The sequence below is a fragment of the Chanodichthys erythropterus genome, chromosome 10, assembly GCF_024489055.1.
Source record: "Chanodichthys erythropterus isolate Z2021 chromosome 10, ASM2448905v1, whole genome shotgun sequence".
Taxonomy (NCBI): domain Eukaryota; kingdom Metazoa; phylum Chordata; class Actinopteri; order Cypriniformes; family Xenocyprididae; genus Chanodichthys; species Chanodichthys erythropterus.
In genome coordinates, this window is record NC_090230.1 from 42218540 (window position 1) to 42241635 (window position 23096).

The 23096-nt window shown below is 38.7% G+C and overlaps 1 protein-coding gene across 1 annotated transcript; it reads right to left on the reverse strand.

The window, feature by feature from the left end:
* Window positions 1-6763: 6763 nt before the first annotated feature.
* On the reverse strand, window positions 6764-12123 carry LOC137029623 (myb/SANT-like DNA-binding domain-containing protein 2). Its single transcript, XM_067399255.1, has 4 exons — window positions 10742-12123; window positions 9399-9654; window positions 8164-8227; window positions 6764-8074 (listed from the first exon to the last, which is right to left on the reverse strand). The coding sequence occupies exons 1-4, from the start codon at window positions 11180-11182 to the stop codon at window positions 7210-7212; spliced, it is 1626 nt and encodes a 541-aa protein (XP_067255356.1). The 5' UTR covers window positions 11183-12123; the 3' UTR covers window positions 6764-7209.
* Between the last annotated feature and the right edge of the window lie 10973 nt (window positions 12124-23096).

Here is a 23096-nt window from a genome sequence, read left to right on the forward strand (position 1 = left end):
ACACATCAAAAACATGTCCTAGAGGCCATTCCCAAGGCAAAACTGACAAATTCAGAGCTGTTAAAGCATCGTCAGACCAAAGGTCAGTGCTGTTAGTCACACAGGTACAGAGAACAAATTCAGAGCCACAATCATCTCACAGCTCCCAGACGAGCAAACAGAACAGATAATGACGTGAACACAAGCTGCAGTGTAATTTAGGCCCATCATCATTTATGACCACACATAGCTCACATAAACAACCAGGAGATAAAAACCGGGAGGATTCAGGATTTTAATTGGCTTTTTTTATTGTTATTGTTTAAAGTTAGGAACATGAATATTAGCCTAGACAGAAGAAGCTGGGTAAGCCATCATTTGTATAGTGGCTTGTATATTTACCTTTATTTTATTTGTTTTATTATTATTATTCAATACGTAATATAATATTGTGACGAGCAGGGCGGGCGAGAGCCGTGAGGGAACGGCGCGAGGCGTGCAGGCCTCGAGTCTCTCACGGAGGAGCTCCGGAGGCATAAAAGGAGGAGCGACTACAATGAAGGACGAGAGAGGACCAGGCCTGGACTTTATTTTATGTTTTATTATGTTTGTGTGGCCGGCAGACGTCCGCGAGGGTCTGCCGGCATTACTTTCGTTTTGTTCTTTGTTTATTTTGAATTAAAGTTACGTTGAATGTTCGCCGGTTCCCGCCTCCTTCTTCCCATTTACGAACTGTGTTACATTGGTGCCGAAACCCGGGAGGAAGGAGGGACATGCTGTCGAAGAGCCCTCGCTGCTGAGGGGGATCGCGGTGCTGCGGAGTTCGGGCAGCGCGGGAGTGTGTGTAGACCGCGAGAGGCTGCCCGAGGCGGTGGTGCTGGAGCCTTGTGAAAGGTGGGACGGAGACCCGGATGCCGTGCTCCTGGGACGAGGTGGGGTGGCTGCCGTCTTGGACCTGGAGGGAGCGGAGGAGTCGCCGCCGTCTGCCGGAGCCTGCTGCCGTCCGCCATGAAGGGGAGGAGCAGGGGACGGGGGAGGAGCTGCCGGCTGCCCTCAGCCGGAGGAGCCATCGCCGGCCACCAGGAGGCGGTCGAGGATCGGGCCGTCCACCGAGAGTCCAGTGCCACCGCATGGCACCGCGAGGAAGAGCCTCTTGGCAGGCTGAGGACCGAGCGGCAGTGTGTCGGGGAACCGGACCAAGAATTTTTTTTTTCTTTTCTTTTTCCTCTCTCCCCTCTCTCGTCCTGTCGCTCCCCTTGCTTCCGTCTCCTTTCTTTCGTCTCGTCTGTCCTTACCCCCAGGTGCTGCGGCCGCCGAGACAGGCCCCGGGGGGGAGTAAGCGCAGTCGCGGGAGTACCCCCCGGCCTGCGAGGGGCGTTGGGGGTATGTGACGAGCAGGGCGGGCGAGAGCCGTGAGGGAACGGCGCGAGGCCGGTGACGCGAGTGATAATGAGCGTCACCTGCGAGGCGTGCCGGCCTCGAGTCTCTCACGGAGGAGCTCCGGAGGCATAAAAGGAGGAGCGACTACAATGAAGGACAAGAGAGGACCAGGCCTGGACTTTATTTTATGTTTTATTATGTCTGTGTGGCCGGCAGACGTCCGCGAGGGTCTGCCGGCATTACTTTCGTTTTGTTCTTTGTTTATTTTGAATTAAAGTTACGTTGAATGTTCCATAGACATCATATAGGTAGACGCCCTATCGAACACTACTGCCTATTGGCACGGACGAGCCGTGGAGCCGCCATCTTGGACCGGTCGCCAGCTCCACTCAGTGTAACTTGTTTGACAGGTGCAATGAGCTGTCAGCGCATTTAATTAATCATATCTAACTGAATACCTAACGGATTTTGACGCGGGGTTTTTTTTGCTGCAAAGGTCATTCATGTAGCTATGATACAGGACACATTGTTCAGTGTATTTTAATATTCATAGTAGGCTTAACAGTTATATAATATTCTGATATAAGATATAATGTGACCAGACGTCCAAAATCAAAATATGTGATGTAGGATATAAGGTAATTTATAAATCACACATTATAAATATGATAAAGAAGCAGAAACAGATAGTTGCAGTAAAATAAGATATCTCAGTAATACTAGCAGAAGTGGGAGGGGTAACTCGATTTGCGCTTTGCCGTCATGTGTGAATCTCTATGGTGTGAATGCATTGCTTCCTGATATCACGTGCACAAACACAAATAACAGTTATCATGTCCGGTCGATCAATGTATGTATAACTTCAGATTGGATTGTGTTGGTAATAGGCACTTAACGTTACCTAACGCTAAAAGTAAGTTTTGTGCATTGAGCGCATTCTAACAAGTGCTTTCGAACTTCTCTCTGATCTGAATAGTACGGAGCCCCTAAAGGGACATGGTGGTAAAAAAAAAAAAAAAAAATGGGAAGGAAGGAAATTTTACGTGGTGGTGGAAAAAAAATTGGGATGGGAGGAATTATTTTTTTTTATATTTTGGGTTCCCTCGCAAAGATGTTTTGCGTTCCCTCGCAAAGTTATAATCGTTCCATTGCTGTGAGCTCGGACGAACACTTCCTCTTTAATGTCCCGCTGGCTGGCAGTAGTGTTTCAGTTAGTAACATACGTTAATAATGCACACAAATAATGCGCGGCTCATAGAGTTTGAACTTGGACTCAAAAATGAAGAAATGCAGTCAGTGCTTATGTCAAGCAGTTCAGTTGGCAATATATTCACAGATTCGAGCTTCCCGGATTAATAACTCGTTAGCTAAATGTTGTTAAAACACAAATGCAGCTACTTCCAATCATAGTAACCTAGACAACAAGATACAACAACCCAATTTTCCTCAAATGTGCTTTATAATAAATGTCTCTATGAGCAGGCAGCGGAGATACACGCCTGAAGGGACCGTCTGAAAAGTGCAAAACCCAATTTGATTTTTTTTTAAAAAAGCATAACGTTTATGATTATAATTATTAAATAAAATAAAATAATAACTACACTGTTAGTGGTAAAAATATTAAATAAATTGTAATGCCATCAAATCCAGTAAGCAATTATCATGCAAAAGCTGTTGTAAGAATGTAAGCTGTGTACCAACATCATTTGTGTAAAGAAGGCCTTTATGTGCTACGTGCCAAACTAAGTGTACCTATAACCAGCAGGAGGGCAGTGATGTATGAACTGAACTCGGTGACAGTACAGTGTGTTACAGTGACGTTACTGAGTATTTTTCGTAATATAAAATGAGCAAAAGGGGTTTCGGGTTTTGCACTTTTCAGACGGTCCCTTCAGGCGTGTATCCGCTGCCTGCTCAAAATTGGGTTGTTGTATCTTGTTGTCTAGGTTACTATGATTGGAAGTAGCTGCATTTGTGTTTTAATAACGTTTAGCACACGAGTTATTAATCCGGGAAGCTCGAATCTGTGTATATATTGCCAACTGAACTGCTTGACATAAGCACTGACTGCATTTCTTCATTTTTGAGTCCAAGTTCAAACTCTTTGAGCCGCGCATTATTTGTGTGCATTATTAACGTATGTTACTAACTGAAACACTACTGCCAGCCAGCGGGACATTAAAGAGGAAGTGTTCGTCCGAGCTCACAGCAAGGGCACGATTATATCTTTGCGAGGGAACGCAAAATATCTTTGCGAGGGAACGCAAAATATATATAAAAAAAAAAATTCCTCCAATCCCAAATTTTTTTCCACCACCACATAAAATTTCCTTCCTTCCCATTTTTTTTCTACCACCATGTCCCTTTAGGGGCTCCGTAGAATAGTAGGCTAAATTATGTGGAAAACACTTGTGAGGTTCGACGGTTAAGCACAGAGCGGTTAAGATAAAGGGGCTTGAATAATTAATAATCAATATAACCTGACGAAAAGATATTTATTAAATGTTATCCACATTATATTTCATCTGCAACAGCATTGTGTACTTTTATAATGATGCGTTGGTCAATAATTTTTAAATGCATCATTATGCAAAGATGAGGAGAATTCTCTGCATGAAAGACCCATGACTGGCAGATCAACGTGCGACTACATTTCTCTCCGAAATGGTAGGAAAATAAATTTAATTGAATGTGGAGGATTTTAACTGTGACAAGATGATTGACAGGGTAGTTTAAACAGTTATAGGTTGCGTAAATAAGCGACGGAAACGTCAATTAAAGATGCAGTTATGACGAGGTAGTATGTCCCAAAGCTTGTCTACTCTTCTGCTACACACTCAAAAGTATGTACTTTTTCTTTACAAAAACAGTAAATGCTTTTAGGACGTAGTATAAGTAGGCGAATTGGGACGCAGCTTAGGAGTACGACCGGTCTAAGATGGCGGCCGCAAATCTCATCGCCCAGCGGCCAATAGGGCGTCTACCTATATGATGTCTATGGAATGTTCGCCGGTTCCCGCCTCCTTCCCATTTACGAACTGTGTTACAAATATAATGTAATATATGTATACACTTGATAAATGTATAGTTTTTTTTTAACCTACTTAAAAAAACTAATAATAAAGATTTAAATCTAAATAAAAAAGATTTAAATCTATATATATATCACTACACAACACCCTTAGCAACCACTCTTAGCAACGTAAACTGTATGTTCTCAATTGATTTTGTTCATTGAAGCTTACTGTATTATGCAGAAGAGTATTGTGAGAAAGAGATTGATTGAACGAGTTTATTACCTGCATTCAGATTTAGCATTTTCCTTCAGGTCAGTCCTGTTCATAATAAAAAATCTGTTTAAATGTCCACTGCGATATCTTGTCCTTTTATCAATTAAGGGGTTTTCCGTGACTGTCAGCACTAGTTAAAGCATTTGTCAGTTGCGTCTTGTTCCGTGTTCACAACAATTCAGTCTTTTCAATATAAAAGTCTTCTCTACTGACTGACTCACTCATAAAGACAGTCTTTGCCACCATCTAATGGCGTAATAATGTAACTTCTGTTGCTATTCATAGTCAGGGACTATTTTTTTCCGGCAGAAGGAAGGCTTTTAGTAAAAGTTTACTTTATGAAAGTTGCACTGATACATATTTTACACTTTAATATTTGTATTGTGTGGTAACCTTTTTATAAAAGCAATAAGGTACTCAAGGCTAGTGCTGTACTATCGTGAATTCACAGAAGTCACGGCTAAAGGGGTTGCAGGCACTCATACCTTATTGCTTACACAATGAATGAAAAATTAATATCAAGAAAATTATTTTATGTTTTATGTTGTATACCATTTTTCTTAATTGTTATTATATATATATATATATATATATATATATATATATATATATATATATATATATATATAATATATATAAATGAATGTAATAATATGAATATAATTAGTTTCTTAGCATTTTCTTTACACAAATTCAGTTCATTCTCCTGCCCTCTTTTAATTGACAGGATATATCGGCCCTAACTATATATGCCTATATATATATATATATATACACATATACTCACACTCATACATACACGTCAGTTTCTGTCTGATTTATATATAATTAGTTTAACAGTACTATTTTTAAGTAGGTTCTCATAGATGTATTTCTCATGTACTGTATGTATTACTTTTGTACTTTTGAGTATTTTTAAGAACACGTAATTTTTGAAAATTGTGATCACTGTTATCAACGGTTCCTGTAGTTCCCTGTTATGAAAAGCTAAATAATGTTTTAAAAAAAATATATAAAGAAAAAAACTGCAAGGATTGAGTAAATACCCATGAGACAAAGATGCAATGAACAAAGCGAAATCAATATATTTTCATCATCCAATATTTTTAAACCAGAGAATTCAATCAATAAAGCAAATAATAAATGTTTGTGGTTAGATGAAGTGTAGCAACCTCCATTGGGAGTGTTTTTTTCCTGGCCGAGGGAGATACTCATCTCATATGACAGGCTAAGCAGGGAAATTAGACGTTGCGTTTGAATTATTGATTCTCTTAGCACATGCTCGACCAACGCCAGCACTCCAACTACCTTTACAACACCATACTACACAATCAGCATTACAAAGAGAAAGTGCACACTATGTCAAATAAAAATCTATCTTCTGATTTAGGGTATAATTCACTGCATCAGGGTCAAATTCTAAAGTATTGCAAGGATTACAAAATTCAAATTTACTTCAAATGTTTGACAGGTACTTTGACATGCACTACTTAGAGCCTATAAGTAGTATTCTAATACATGATTTACTTTTCTAGAACGGACATTAATGGAAACTTATTTAATGGCCACTCACAGATCTTTACTGCCACCTGCTGGTCACAAAAAAGACCATCTCAAGTGCTCTAAATGTGGTTCAGATAAGTGAAATATTAAAAGGGTTAGTTCACCCAAAAATGAAATTTCTGTCATTAGGAAATCACCTCATGTCATTCCAAACCAGTAAGACCTTTGTTCATCTTCAAAACACAAATTACGATATTTTTGATAAAATCCAAGAGGTTTTTAAACCACTGTAGTCACGTTGACTATTTTAACCATATCTTTACTACTTCTCTGAACCTTGAATGTGGTAATTTCGTTGCTTTCTATGGGAAATTAAAAACCAAAAAACTTTTCAGAAGATGAACGAATGTCTTACGGGTTTGGAACAACATGAGGGTGAGTAATTAATGACAGAAATTTAATTTTTGGGTGAACTAACCCTTTAATTAACATTAATGTGTTATTCCAAAAGGTTTGAATAAATAAAAATACCTAAAAAAAAAAGAGAAAAAAAAAAGATGTAAAGTAATTAAACATTGCTTAATTTCATCAATTTATTTTTTGTCCTTCAAAACATGTAAACAAGACTGTGACCTGGAAACAATCATACATAAAGACACTGTGTGAGCTCACAAATAAAAAACAAATATGAAAAACATTCATCGAATGTTATAGTTGAAAATGCTGGAATGCTTAACAATATCAATATATACTCTTAAATATATATATATATATATATTTATACTTCTATGTAGATAGACTTTATACTTAGATTAATTAAGAGTTCTCGTTGAGGATTCTTTTTTTTCTGACAGTTCCTGCATTTGGATCTCTGGCTCGAGAGATTTAAATAAAGGCAGTTTGCTCCCTTTTACGCTCCCTGATAAAGACAATTACTGCAAAGGAGACTACCACCCATTTCGGAACAGACTGTGCCTGACATACCACATAAATACTTTGAGTTCAAGTCTATATTTCAATATCCTGGCTTAAAAAGCTTCAATGGCAAATGGAACCGTTACAGTGGATCCTTCTTGTTGAACTTTAACGAATAACCGATCGCAGTCTCTAAACATTCCACTAAAGATCCGGCGGAGAGAAAGTCCAGCTCCACCTCGATAAACTTAATGTAGATGTGTAATCCAGAGAGGGTGCTTTCCCTGGCCTGGCCAGTGCAGTTGTCCTGCAGGAACTTGGTTATGGGCGAAGGCTCGCCTCGGCCGTAGTGTTTGCCAGAAGTCTGAAAGTGCTGGAACAGACATTGCTGTAGCGTCCTCTCCTCTGCAATGCCGAGGTAACAGTAAGTGACTTTAGCTGATGTCCTCTTGTCCTTCTCTACGCTCTCGCAATGGTCCGTCTCCTCCTCTTCCTGTGAGGATGAGGACTTGTCCTCTGCGCTAGACGAATCAGACCCGCTCGTCTCCTCGTAGCCTATTGCGTACAGGCCATATGTTTTTGGGATGCCCCCTGGCAGGAGGTACTGGGAGCCGTTGCTGCACCCTGCCGCCCTCGTCTGAGCGATTGGGATCCAGTCCACCTCCATGTGCAGCTCCAAACATCGAGCTTCGCTAATAGTGATGTCAAGGAATTTATAATACACGTTTTTCCAGTTCATCTTCTGCACCTTGGTCATGATAACCCTGCCCTCGGCCTTCTCAGGGTTGAAGTATTCCCGTAGTCGTTTCCCCAGAGGGACCTGTGAGCTGATCTCTGCGTAGTGGTAGCGAATGTCCTCTCGCCACCGCGTGTTGTAGCCCACTCCGAAGATGGCCAGCTTATTGGACAGGTGGAGGCGAGAGAAGTCAGTCCATGTCTGGAAGTGCTCCCATTTGACCTCCACTGACTCGAGGATACGCATCACGTTCTGCATCACTTCCTGCCGTCTGTAGAAAGCATAAGGAGAGGAGGAAGTGAGTAGAAATACTCTGAGTATTTAAACGTTTTGGGAAATAGAACACTGGTTGAAACTTACTGAGCGTGCTCAGATGGCTCCAGTCGAATCTGAAGAACTCTGGTTTTTGGAAGCTGGTTTTCCTCTGTGAAAAGATTGAATTATATGGGATATTAGAAATACAGATTTTTGTGGCATCAGATTTTGAGGTGGGTCTTAAATATGCTGATTTTTCAAAAATTGTGGTTGATAACTAGGCCTATATGGCATACTTTTATAACACTTTAGCATAAAATTAGAAATCTGCTGAATTTATTTATTGCAGAAAAACAAAAAGTACAAAATGTTCATTTATATTACACATATATATGAATAAATATGTAACATTGATAATAAATATTGTTATTGATTTGGGGTCAGTATGATTTTTGAATCTATTGCATTTATATGATCAAATATATTTTTGTGAAATTTTATTGTAATTTAAAATAACTTATTTAAAAAAAAATAATAATGTAATTGTTTTCATGGCAAAGCTAAATTTTCAGCATCATTTCTCTAGTCTTCAGTGTCACATGATCCTTCAGAAAACATTCAAAAATGCTGATTTGCTGCTCAATACACATTTCTTATTATTATCAATGTTGAAAACAGTTGTGCTACTCAATATTTTTGTGGAAACCATGATACATGTTTTTTTAGGATTCTTTAATGAAAAGAGCATTGAAAAGAATTAAAGCATTAATTAGAATTTTTTTGTAACAATGTAAAAATCTTTAATATTACTTTAATATTCAGTTTTGGTCAAATTAATGTGTCCTTACTGAATAAAATTATTAATTATTTAAAAAACAAAAATCTAAACATTTGAACAGTAGTGTATGTATATAAAAATATATTAAATGATCTGGAAATTAGTGGCACTTCATGTGGAATTCGACTAGGACTCTTATGGTTGCCTGCCCTGATTTTTAAAGGGTTCAACCAAAAGTGAAAATTCTGTCATTAACTACTCTCCCTCAGTCACATTGACTATTTTAATGATGTCTTTACTACCTTTCTGGGCCTTGAAAGTGGTAATTAAATTGCTGTCTATGAAGAATCGGATTTCATCAAAATATCTTAATTTGTGTTCCGAAGATGAACAAAGGTCTTACAGTTTTGGAACGACATGAGGATGAGTAATTAATGATAGAAATTGAATTCCTGGGTGAACTAACCATTTGACTTTAAGGCTACAGCTCTCATTTTAAAGACAGATGATATTCCAATTGTGACTTTAAACGTATTAACACTGCAAAGATTATCGATTTCACCTGTCTCTATATCTCCCTCATTGAAGGCAGCAGAAAGGTCCTGATTGCACCAGTCTTCCTGAGAGTAGTCCTCCATAGTACTGCCGTCTGACTCCATCTCCTGGTAGAGGCCGCTGCTGTTGATCAGGACAGGCTGACAGCTTTGGGAATCCCAGCCACCCTGTCCAAACACCTTCTCCAGCTGCTCGATGGAGTAACTGCTCTTCCTCTTCCCAATGCCGTGCTCCTTCACTCGGCTATAACACCTTCTCAGTGTCTGCAGAGAACAACAGAGATCAAGGTCATGTTTTATAAAAGCAGCAATACATGTGAAGATGGAACAACTTATTAAGAGAAATAGATCACAAATAATCAGTTGCTACTTATAAACCGTGAACAACAACTTTCTTAGTACTTATAGCACTTAAAAAGACACGCTCAATTTCCTTTATCAACTTTGAAATAGAAACATGCACACTATCATACAATTTTGACATACTGCTATTTGCATACTATATAGCATACTATATAGACATAAAAGACTGCAACAGACTGTCAGAACAGCCGAGAGGATAATTGGTGTGCACCTGCCCAACCTTCAAGACTTATACATCTCCAGAGTGAAGAAACGGGCAGGTAACCCCTCTCACCCACCCAGGCCACAACCTGTTTGGATTTCTCCCCTCAGGCAGACGTTACAGATGCACTAGACTAGAGCATCTAAAACATGTCCCCACCAGGCTATCTCCACCTTAAATAGCTAGCACACAATTAGCCTACCTGTTTTTATAATCCACAATATATATATGTGTGTGCTTAACAAATTTACTAGACCACCACCCAATGTAAAGTTTGCACCACAGCTCCCCTAAAGTACAGTATATATATATATATATATATATATATATATATATATATATATATATATATATATATATATAATATTAGTATGGCCTCCATTGGCCTTGATAACAGCTTGCATTCTTGCTGGCATTGTTATTATGTACTTTTCCACAGTCTCTGTTGTTATTGACTTCCATATAGTTTCTAGTTGTACAGACAAGCTTTTATGTTTTGTGTTAATATGCGATATCTAAAGTTCAATGCCCTAATCACTGCCATTTGTTTAGATTTTGCCATCTTCACTATAAGCTCTGTGAAGCAGAGACAACATGACAACAACTCCATGATCACAACTGACTGACAGCCATCGGTCTAATATGCCTGAGATGAGACCGATCTATATCTTTATTTTGACAGCTTCACCAAAGCCCTGTGTGACAAAAACAAACTGCCATACAAACATGACAACAAGTCTCTGAGCATATCCGAATGACAGCCATGTGTTTCGATGTGTTATTTACCTTCATCCTCTCTCGACACTGGGATGGGGTCCTTTCATAACCCAGCTCTGACAGCGCTCTGGACACCCGCTCGTACATCGCCGGTCCCGGCGCCTTACCAGAAAACACCGTCCCGGCCACCTCCAGCTGCTGCATCCGCGCCTCCGCCAGCCTCTCGTTGCCCCACACGGCGATTAGCGCGTTTGTTTCAGACGGTGTCCACGACATGCCTCGGCAAGCGGTGAAGCTGTTGGAGGCAGAGGCCGATCCACTCCGGCCTGCGCCCCCGGACAGCGAAGCTCCGACGTTCAGAGGAGAGAATCTGTTAGGGGTGGAGGGGTTGGAATGGTATTGGTTGCTGTCACTCAGATCCTCTGATTCTGGGGAAGGAACCTCGGTTTTGGGAATCTTCAGCGGCACCGATAGATCAGGAGAACCCTCAGCGTTACTGGGGGCCGCCATCTTGCCTCTGTTGCTAAGGGGAGGGGGCAGAGAGGAAGCGCGCACGCGCGCTCACCTCAAGCGAGATTGACAGCTGCTCTCTTATTTTAATATTATGCAAAATAGTATAAACAATTACGTTATAGCTAATAATATTATATACAAAATATTATATGTAATTATTATGAAAAGTAATAATTATATATAGACAGTCTAGAGTGATAATTTGCATTAATGTTACTGTTTTGAAGTATAATATTGTGGGAAAAAAAAATATATGTAACGTTATATTAAATTGTGCTGATACAAAATATACCTGCACTAGGACGCTTCACCGTTTGTATCACTCCGCTTGACCAAGTTCACGCCACGGCGTTCTTCCTTCAACGGTTCGGAGTGAAAACCGATTTGCAAATCAGACATAAAAGACTGCAACAGACTACTGTCAGAACAGCCGAGAGGATAATTGGTGTGCACCTGCCCAACCTTCAAGACTTGTATATCTCCAGAGTGAAGAAACGGGCAGGTAACCCCTCTCACCCACCCAGGGCACAACCTGTTTGGACTTCTCCCCTCAGGCAGACGTTACAGATGCACTAGAGTAGACTAGAGCATCTAAAACATGTCTCCACCAGGCTATCTCCACCTTAAATAGCTAGCACACAATTAGCCTACCTGTTTTTATAATCCATAATTCAGTACTTTTATGGCGTTTTTGGCCACCTGAGAGTTAGGCAATAAATAAACAGGCCTATATGTAATACATATTTTTATTTGTACTGTTGTATATACAGTAGGCCACATAATGCACACATGTGAACATAAGTGTTCTGACCTAGATGTATATTAGGCTACTTTATAGCTTATTTTTGTTAATTGTACTTATTTAAATGTTCTTTCTGTTTTCTTGTGTATGTACCAAGAGCTCATAAAATCCACAAATTATTGTATGTTTGCACACACTTGGCGAATAAAGCTCATTCTGAGTCTGATAATTCTATATTATTCAAATAAACATTTGATAATGCAGATTCACCATTTCATCACTGTAACTTGCAGCAGCAAATTCTCTCTAACAGTTACAATTTTATAGGGCTATATAAAACATTAACGATTATCATTATTTTATATATTTTTCAGTATTAAAATTAATTACCCATTTTATAAATGGTTATATTCCTCTGCTGCAATACATGTCTATTTATATTTTTTACATTACAAGGAAAAGTACCACTGCTGATCACTAGGCGGGGTTGCTCATCCTTGTTCTGCCTTGTGTCTGATAGAGTTTGTCAAAGTGGCAACAAACAGACTTGGCAAATTTTACTTGCATGTGTTTTACGCACAACGAATATATATATATTTTCTATTAAAAATAATGCATGCAATCATGCCCTTTTCTTGCTCTAATACATAAAATAACAGCTTTAGATTTCCAGTTTTGCAGGTCTCTTCTTTCTTTATGTCCTGTTTAATTCAGTATAATTTTGTTAAAGTTTTATTTCTGCATTTTGTTATACTCACAGAAGCCCAAATATCTGCTCTTTATTATGCATGCATCACTCCTTAAGTAATGCTAAGGATTTAATGATGCTGTTGAGTTATTTATTTGTGTTGAAAAAAACAGTTTTACATTTGTCATCCTATAGGGAATACAACTTAACTGAGTTGCAGCCTCACAGCTGTTCACATGATTTAACAGAGTCAATATAAGGTCAGAGGTTATAGCCCATCCTAAGAACAGTGAACGATCCTGACACCATTTTATGTCCATATCTGAGAGTTTTCTGACAACTTCATTGTGTTTGATGTCTGCTAAAGGTTATATGTAGAGTCAGGAGACAGTGTAACCTTTAAAAAACCCAAAGATGACAAGATTGTGTCTTCTCTTGAGTTTCTAAATGTACCAGTACATTAATGCAAAGATTTTCATGGTATTCAGCGTATGGCGATGGAACCTGAATACTAAGCTGGAACGATAAAGTTATCAGTTTGTTTTCCATATAACTTTTTATTACAAAATATAAAAGAATCCTCCTAAGCTCATATTTTCTATTATTTTACAAATTAAGAGGAAACCCATGCGGATGATTCAATTGTGTATGAATTTAGCCTAAGGTGGTCGTTTCTCATCAAGATGCATTATAAAGAATCCCTCAACCATGATGAATATGAATAATAAAGAGCCGCAACCCCATATTGTAAAATTGACTTTGTACTACAACACTGGACATTATATTTGTGAATGCAAATCTAAAATGGGAATCTCTTAGCGTATGCATATTATACCCCACAGCCATGCATTGCCATACCTTCAGCATAATGAGGGAATGGATATGTTTGCTCATGATCAGAAGCATGGCCTTCTGATTAGACTCGCTCTAGATGCATTTCTAAACGTCTTGCTGGCATTAAGAGGAGCACTTCTTAGTCAGATCACATAGTAACTCACGGCTTCGTGAAATCAAGCACTTTTTTTTATCATCAGCGAAGTCACGAAAGCCCTTTAATTGGCTGAATGTGAGAGAAATTGTAATGACCCTCTGACATTAAGGGGCGTTGAGGAAGCGAAGATAATTACGATTATTATTTCATAATTTAGCATTTTAGCAAAGATGCTGGAAGCGTTTAAGTGAATTTGTGTCTGAGAGATTGCTTTTAGGATTGGCAGTCAAAATTCCTTTGCATTTTATAAAGCTCAAAGTGCTTATTTGCATAATATCTAATGGGCAGAGATATTTCTGTTTATCCCCTACGAACAAAAATTCGCACATGCATTCACAGTCAATTAGAGCAAATTGTGATTTTTTAGCTAGTTTTGGAGGTGAGGATGTTTTCATAAATAACCTCTGCATGGTTGATGGCTGCCAGGCAGTAATTTTGGATCTTCAGGGTGTCCGTGCTGACTGACCCCCTGCAGGGTCACAGATGTGCTACTTGTCTGACAAAGTGTGCTCTGCCAAGATTCCTCCTGCGATGCCCTTCCATAATTTCACCCAGCCTAAAATCCCAGAGCTTTTACTTAACATGAAGAGAGTTCATTCAGAACTTCATTTCATTCCAGAATCTAGAAGTACAAATTCTGCCAGTGATACTGATGGATGGTTGCTCTCTTTTTTTTTTGTATGAGTGAGTCGTCAATGATGGGAGCTTTTTACACCCATTTTCAAATTCTGTTTCATCTCATCTCCCTCGACTGGCTTTAGATCAGATCATTATCACGGCGGTGTGAATGATCATTAGATTCACTCAGCGGCGCGGCTGATTGCAGCACCTGCAGACTCCAGTTCAGATAAAAAGCACATTTTGGTTTGGAGGCTTTCATTATGAGGCAGCCTTCTCTCTTTTTTTTTACCTAAAGCATCATGAAATCACACTGAAATACTAAAATATGTGCATTTTTTTCATCCGAACACTTTGCGTTATACGTGACATTAAAGGGAGCTGAATAGTTTTTGTACCTTGAGAAATTATAAATGAACCTATTTTTGATTCTTTAAACCATATTTGATTCTTGATTCTATGCTTGATTTTTGAGTTTTTTGTTAGGCTATAGCTTTAAAGGTGATGAATATTTCTAAAAAATCTATCATTAATTACTCATCCTCATGTCTTTCCAAAGCTGTAAGACATTTGTTCATCTTCAGAGCGCAAGTGAAGATCATGTTGATGAAATCAGAGCTTTCTGTCTCTCCATAGACAGTCTACGCAACTGAAACTTTGAAGCTTCATAAAGTTCATAAAGAGATCAGAAAACAAATCCATATGAAGTGAGTGGTTTAGTCCAAATTTTCTGACACGATCGATTTATATGATAATTATATAAATGAACACATTTAATTTAGGCTTTTACTCACATATAAACTTTGAACAGCGAACATAAGAAGAAGCTCAACCAAACCTGAATGACGCATGAAAACAAACCTCTTCCGGAAGCTCAAACGTGCTGCATAACCAATGAGGTTCATTGAGGTTTGTTCTTGCACGTCATTCAGGTTCTGCTTATGTTCGCTGATCAATGTTTATATGTGAACAAAAATCTAAATTAAATCTGTTTATCATCAAAAACAATGGAATTTCTTCAGAAAATGTGGACTAAACCGCTTTCATCAAAAATATCTTCATTTGTGTTCCGAAGATGAACGACGGTCTTACGGGTTTGGAATGAAATCAGGGTGAGTAATTAGTGACAGAATTTTCATTTTTTGGTGAACTAACCCTTTAAACTCATATGTATTATAACATTTTTAATCGTTTTTTTCTTCTTCACAGGTACCAAAGTTCAGGCAGGCAGTGGAGTCGCTTTGGAGTTTTTTGACGGGCAGCTCTGTAAGAGAGGCGATTTTCAGGTTCAACGAGTTGGTGAGTTGTTTACTTGAATCACAGCGAGTCAGACATGTCTGAAAGAGACATTCTTGGTTCAGTGCATCAGTGTGTTGACTTGCTTGAAACCAGTTAAAGGGATTCAGTCTTAATCTTGAACAAATTGCTCAGGGGTGTGCAACTACGTAACTCACTCCTTAACCACCATAGTCATTAACTAGTAATGACTGTTTTCTAAAACCTTAGTAACTTTGTCAATCATTCAATCTGTACTAGAGCACATTCGCAAACCCAACTGTATGGTTTTGTTGGCTGAAGTAAGACTGTACGGTATTAGACACTCATTGAATGAGAAAGATAAAATATTTTTTTATATATTTTTATATTCTATTGTACCTTGTTACACCTCATCTTGTGGTAAAGGAGGCAACATGAAATGAGAGAGTGGAAACAGGTGATCTTTTGAGAGTTTTAATGATATAAACACAAGTACAGAGATCAAACATATAAATAGGGAAATTTGCTTCAGGAGATGACCAGGCCAAAATAACAAATAAAGAGTCTATACTGATTGCAGCACTTGCTAACCTAACAAGAAAATGAAAGAAAAGCAAAATTCAATCAACTTCCCTACCTACCTTTCCAAAAACAAAGAAAAGTGTGCAAACAAAGTGGCATCAAACTTCTTATTTTTCCCAGATTCTTATACAATGTATTTACAAAGCTCTATTTACAGGCGAAAACAATCTATTTAAAGGTGCTAAATAGGATCTTTTCATCGACTGAGAAACCAAAGACTGTTACTGAGTTTTTTAAATGAGCACATGCATAAGAACAACCCCCCTCCTTCACAGCTCGTTTCGAGGGAACGCCTCCCAAAACTCGTGCACGAGTATTGGAACACGAGTGTTTACCACCGGCATTCGCTGTGTCGTGTTAGTGGATTCATTATGTCGGACTCACTGCAGGTAACTCATAATCTGCAGTTGTTACTCCTGTCTCCTGACAAAAACATTGCATGCAGCGCCTGTGGAGTGTGAAAAGTTACTGGAGAGCACAGCCGCGCACGTCTCGCAGAAGGAACGTAATATAATTCCTTTCAGTGCACCTAATAAATAGTCTTTTATCAGTTAGTAAAGACAGTTTCAAGTAATATTGCAAAAATGTATAAAACAAAACATCCTATTTAGCACCTTTTAGAGGGCAAAACATAGTTGGTAAACAGGTAATGGGGTCAAAATACCAAACAGATTCTAACTTACAATTTCTAATTAACAAATTCTAATTCTAATTAAGAATGATCACCAAGCTCTTAAAGGTGCCCTAGAACTTTTTTTTTAAAGATGTAATATAAGTCTAAGGTGTCCCCTGAACGTGTCTGTGAAGTTTCAGCTCAAAATACCCCATAGATTTTTTTTAATTAATTTTTTTAACTGCCTATTTTGGGCCATCATTAAATATGAGCCGATTCAGGGTGTGTGGCCCTTTAATTCTTGTGCTCTACGCCCCAAGAGCTCGTGCTTTTAACCCTCAAAATGGATCTTTACAAAGTGTTCGTCATGCAGCATGTCTAATCGCGTAAGTACAGTGTTTATTTTGATGTTTACATTTGATTCTGAATGAGTTTAAGGCTGTGCTCCGTGGCTAACGGCTAATGCTACACTGTTGGAGAGATTTATAAAGAATGAAGTTGTGTTTATGCATTATACAGACTGCAAGTGTTTAAAAATGAAAATAGTGACAGTTCTTGTCTCCGTGAATACAGTAAGAAACAATGGTAACTTTAACCACATTTAACAGTACATTAGCAACATGCTAACGAAACATTTAGAAAGACAATTTACAAATATCACTAAAAATATCATGTAATCATGAATCATGTCAGTTATTTTTGCTCCATCTGCCATTTTTTGCTATTGTCCTTGCTTGCTTACCTAGTCTGTTGATTCAGTTGTGCACAGATCCAGACGTTAATACTGGCTGCCCTTGTCTAATGCCTCGATCATGGGCTGGCATATGCAAATATTGAGGGCATACATATTAATGAGCCTGACTGTTACGTAACAGTCTGTGTTATGTTGAGATTCGCCTGTTCTTCTGAGGTCTTTTAAACAAATTAGATTTATATAAAGGAGGAAACAATGGAGTTTGAGACTCACTGTATGTCTTTTCCATGTACTGAACTCTTGTTATTTAACTTATTTAACTTTGTAAATTCAATTTTTGAATCTAGGTCACCTTTAAAGGATTAGTCCACTTTCTCAAATTTTCCTGATAATTTACTCACCCCCATATCATCCAAGATGTTCTTTCTTCAGTCAAAAAGAAATGAATGTTTTTGATGAAAACATTCCAGGATTATTCTCCTTATAGTGGACTTCAATGGCCTCCGGATGGTTGAAGGTCAAAATTACAGTTTCAGTGCAGCTTTAAACGATACCAGACGAGGAATAAGGGTCTTATCTAGCGAAACGATCTGTAATTTTCAAAAAAATACAACTGTATATGCTGTATATGCACGTGCTTCCGCATTCTGTATTCTTCAAAAAGCTTACGCCGTATGTCCTACGCCTTCCCTATTCTACTAAAACGAAACTGGCGCTGCATTCGTTCCGTAAGCGGAAGCATGTGCAAGACGATCATTTGTGTTTATAAAGCATATACAGTTGTATTTTTTTTTCAAAAATGACAGATCCTTTAACACTCTAATTGTTGTCTACAGTAATTACACAGCCAACCCAACAATATATTCCTCACAACAACACAATGTTCTGCTAAAGGGAGTGACATCAGGGCTTTTTAAGGTGTGCCTGGAATTGACTGTTGCTTCAAATGCTCTACTATCATTTCGGTCCCCAAAAATCCCAAAATCACTGGACTTAATGACTACATACCTGTCGCTCTCACATCTGTGTTCATGTAGTCATTTAAGAGACTGGTGTTTGCCTACCTGAGGGACATCCCTTGCAGGATCCTCTTCAGTTTCCCTACAGAGCAAACATGTCTGTGGATGATGAAGTCAGCATGGGACTGCATTATATATCTTGCAAGTTGCAACATCTCTACAGACTGGGACTTACGCAAGGATCTTATTTTTTGAATTCAGTTCGGCTTTCATCACCATCAGACCAGATCTTCTCTCATACAAACTGACCCAGCATTTTATGCCCACCCCAGTCTGTCAGTGGATCACCAGCTTTCTGACAGGTAGGCAGCAGCTAGTGAGTCTGGGGAAACTCACATCCAGGACTCTCACTATCGGGACTGGTGCTCCTCAGGTTTGCATCCTCTCCCTACTGCTCTTCTCCCTGTACAAATGACTGCACCTCTAAAGACCCTCTGTCAAGCTCCTGAAGTTTGCAGACGACATCACAGTCATCGGCCTCATCCAGGACGGTGATGAGTCTGCATAGAGACAAGAAGTTGAGCAGCTGGCTGTCTGGTGCCATCATAACTGCCTGGAGCTTAACATGCTCAAAACAGTGGAGATAATGGTGGACTTCAGAAGGAACATCCCACTCACCATCATGACCACCATCAGCCACCAAATCAGATATCATGAGAATACAACGGACAGTCCGGACTGCTGAGAGGATTATTGGTGCACCTCTGCCCACCCTCCTGGACCTGTACTCTTCCAGAGTAAGGAAGAGTGCAAGTAAAATCATCACAGACTTCGCTCACCCCGGCCACCACCTATTTGAACCGTTTCCATCCAGATGGCGCTTCAGATCACTAGGCACTAGAACATCTAGGCACAGAAACAATTTCTTCCCACAGGCTATTTCCCTCTTGAACATTTAAATGCCATCCAAGAGCAATACCCCACTTTTTTTTGCAATATCCTTGTAAATTAATTTAGTCAAGTCAAGTCAAGTCAAATTTATTTATATAGCGCTTTTACAATTGGTAATTGTTTCAAAGCAGCTTTACATATTAGAAGCACAGAAAAAAAGGGAAGTGGTTAAAACTGTACAAACAAGCGTGGTAATATGTAACATATACAAGATGGTGCTATATTAAGCCAATGTCGGCTGACTTCCAGGGGTGGAAAAAAACCCCTAGGAGAAAAACCCAGCGTGCTAGCACTGGGAAAAAAGTCCTAGGAGGGAAAAAACCCCTTGGAAGATATATATTTAGTCCTATTTAGTCCTGTTATATTTATGTGTCTACTGAAAGCTTCAGTACCAAGGTAAATTCCTTGTGTGTGCAATAAATCTTTCTGATTTTTACCAGTCAGGACAGACCACTCATTATCCTGCACAAGGGTTGTAACAATATGTAAATTAATATTTTTTTGTTGCTTTTTTCTCTTTTTTTCTGTTTTACATTTTGTATGCATAATGTAAATGAAAAAAAGAAAGAAAATGCATTTATATGGCTAATGTTGATTTAATGTAATGTTACAGAGCTTTTCAAAAACAACACTTTCATTTTTTTGAAAAAAAGAAGAGATGTAGGATGAAATTTGTATATATATGTGTAATGAGGCGGGACTCAGGGTATGATCCATATGCAAGCTTTTATTTAAACAGAGTTCATAGTCAACAGGCTTTGGTAGAACAACAGCAAACGGGTATGGCAAAGAGCAGGCAGAATCGTAGTTGAGGAACAGGCAATGGGTCAGGGCGGGCAGATAACAATCGTAAATCCAAAACAGAGCAAAGAGTCCAAAGGGCAGGCAGCAGAGAATCGTACATGGGGAACAGACAGGAACAGTCACGGGCAGACAGACACAATGATAACCGCTCACAATTGCAACAGAGTATACAAGACCTCACAATGTGTGTCAGGATATGACTTGCTTAAATAGTCCAAATAATGTACTGGGTGTGGTGATTACTGATTGATGAATTGAGTGCAGGTGATGACCAGAGAGGATTATGGGAAATAAAGTCCGGGAATGACTGGAACTGTGACAATATGTGATGAAATATCATTTGTATTGCATGCTAGCTTGCTTATTTTTCTCGAAAGCGTGATCTATTTAAGTCCATTTACTAACAAGAAACTATTCTTCTAACTATATGTCGAGAATTGTAGTTCTGAACACACAACTTTGCGATGCTGTTTGTGAAAGTTTGTTGGAACTATGGTTTTAGGGAAAACCGAATCGTTGAACTATGCCTAACGATGGAACTTGTGACCATATTTAGCTAATGATGGTTTTGTAAAATGCACCCCAGACCATTTTTGTGGATCATTTCAAATGATTCATTGAAAAAATTTGACTCAAAAGAAGGATTCATTCACAAAGCAGTATGGGTGTAACAATTCACTCGCGTATGATTTAGTTTAATGCACGATACTGATCTCAAAATACAGTACTCTTACAATACTTTGAATAAAGCCAATACGTTTTTTTATTATTATTATTACTTCTAACACATGTGGTAAAAAGTACTATGCATTAAAGGGTTAGTTCACCCAAAAATGAAAAGTATGTCATTAATGACTCACCCTCATGTCGTTCCAAACCCGTAAGACCTCCGTTCATCTTCAGAACACAGTTTAAGATATTTTAGATTAAGTCCGAGAGCTTTCTGTCCCTCCATTGAAAGTGTTTGTACGGTAGACTGTCCATGTCCAGAAAGGTAATAAAAACATCATCAAAGTAGTCCATGTGACATCAGTGGGTTAGTTAGAGGTTTTTGAAGCATTGAAAATACATTTTGGTCCAAAAATAACAAAAACTACGACTTTATTCAGCATTGTCTTCTCTTCCGGGTCTGTTGTCAATCCGGGTTCACGACTCCGCAGTGACGCTGCTGACGTGTTATCCGGTGAGCCCGAGCTTCGTTTACAGTCTGAGGGAGACGCACGCTGTATTCAAGCTATTCTACATTGTTTGTATTTTGGTATTGCTATATTTTTTAAAATGGTGCATAAGTGTGCATGTCGCGGATGTCCTAATCGCCAAAAACAACGACATAAAAGCAGGCCCGTCGCCAAGGGGGGGCATTAGGGGGCAGTGCCCCCCCAGATGACACAACGTGCCCCCCTAATAGTCATCCAGCAAACTTCCGATTGAGAGCAAAAACCTTATTTGTGGATCTGGCTATTTACATATTCCAGAACGAAATGTCTTCAGCAGAATTTAGCTCATAGGAAAACTCTCTCTACAACGGTTCGGCGATGGACTTGAGACTATTTTCTCACTCAAACCACTGCCTACCTGCTGCTGCTTCTGATTGCTTGTAGAGGGAAAAACTGCACATAACTACTGGTCTACGATCAGTTAATATTAGCATATTGGCGAAACATATTTGGCAAATGATCCAGTGCGCCTCTGTGTTTGCGCTCTGAAGAACGACAATAGGCTACTTTAGAACGTTGGAGTGTTGAGCACTGTAGCTAATCACGAACAAATCTGTTGATTTCTAGAACGAATTATAATGAGGGAATATTTGCCAGCGTCTACAACTCAAAATCCACTCGCCTCTCAAAACGAGTTTTTGTTCAGTGCTAACTTAAACACCTCTGACTTGTCATTGCGTTCCAGAAATCAACAGATTTTGGTTTACAAAAAATTATGTAAATTGTTATGTAATTATGCAGTCAGTTTAATTCATTGTTACAGAACTTCTTGAGATCGCAATGAACTAAGATGAGCGAGATTTTTTACTGATTATAAAGAGAGCGCCTTTTGCGCACTCTCTGCCAAATTCCGTGTGCGTAATCTGTTAAAATTAACAGTGGTTTGTGAACGTAAACACTTTATTAACAAATAATAATTTATCAGCAGTGTTTATGTTGGGATATGTAGGTTGTGCTGTGACAAGTAAGTTAAAGCTATTTCGAGGAAATCTGTTTAAATATGTTTTTAAATGGAAATCGCATCTCCTTACCCTGGAGTTGGTTCACCCTCCGCCTGAGCATAAAATTCATATTTAACGCATTATTACACAAAACGGAACTCGAAACATAATTAGGCCGTATTTATTAATGACTATCACTCGGAGACCTGCCGCCTTCAACTATTTTAATGGTGAGTGCACTCAAAAGTCTTAGTTACACTTAAATATGCTATAGATGTAGGCTAGCCTATTTATTGCTGTTTTGGTATGTATCATTTTTATTATTTTGCTGTTCGAGGAATTGAAAAGCTTTTGTGTCTCGTGTTTGCAAATTATATTGCCATAATGCAAAGGGGTTTCGTTTTTGGTGTAGTTTAATTAGGATCGAGTATCTTGTGTTTTTGTGGTAATATAGAACTTTATTTCATTATAGAAGTCTATTTCATTAATAATAAATACGGGACATTATTATTTTGGCGAACAAAAATGTGTGCCCCCCTATGGAAACCGAATGCCCCCCCATTCTATATGTTCTGCCGACGGCCCTGCATAAAAGTGCATTACAGTAAATCAGTGGAATCAATTCAGTGGAATCAATTCAATGCAATCAGTTCAATGGAATCAATTCAATGGAAAGGATTCCGGAAAAGAAGACAATGCTGAATAAAGTCGTAGTTTTTGTTATTTTTGGACCAAAATGTATTTTCAATGCTTCAAAAACATCTAACTAACCCACTGATGTCACATGGACTACTTTGATGATGTTTTTATTACCTTTCCGGACATGGACAGTCTACCGTACAAACACTTTCAAT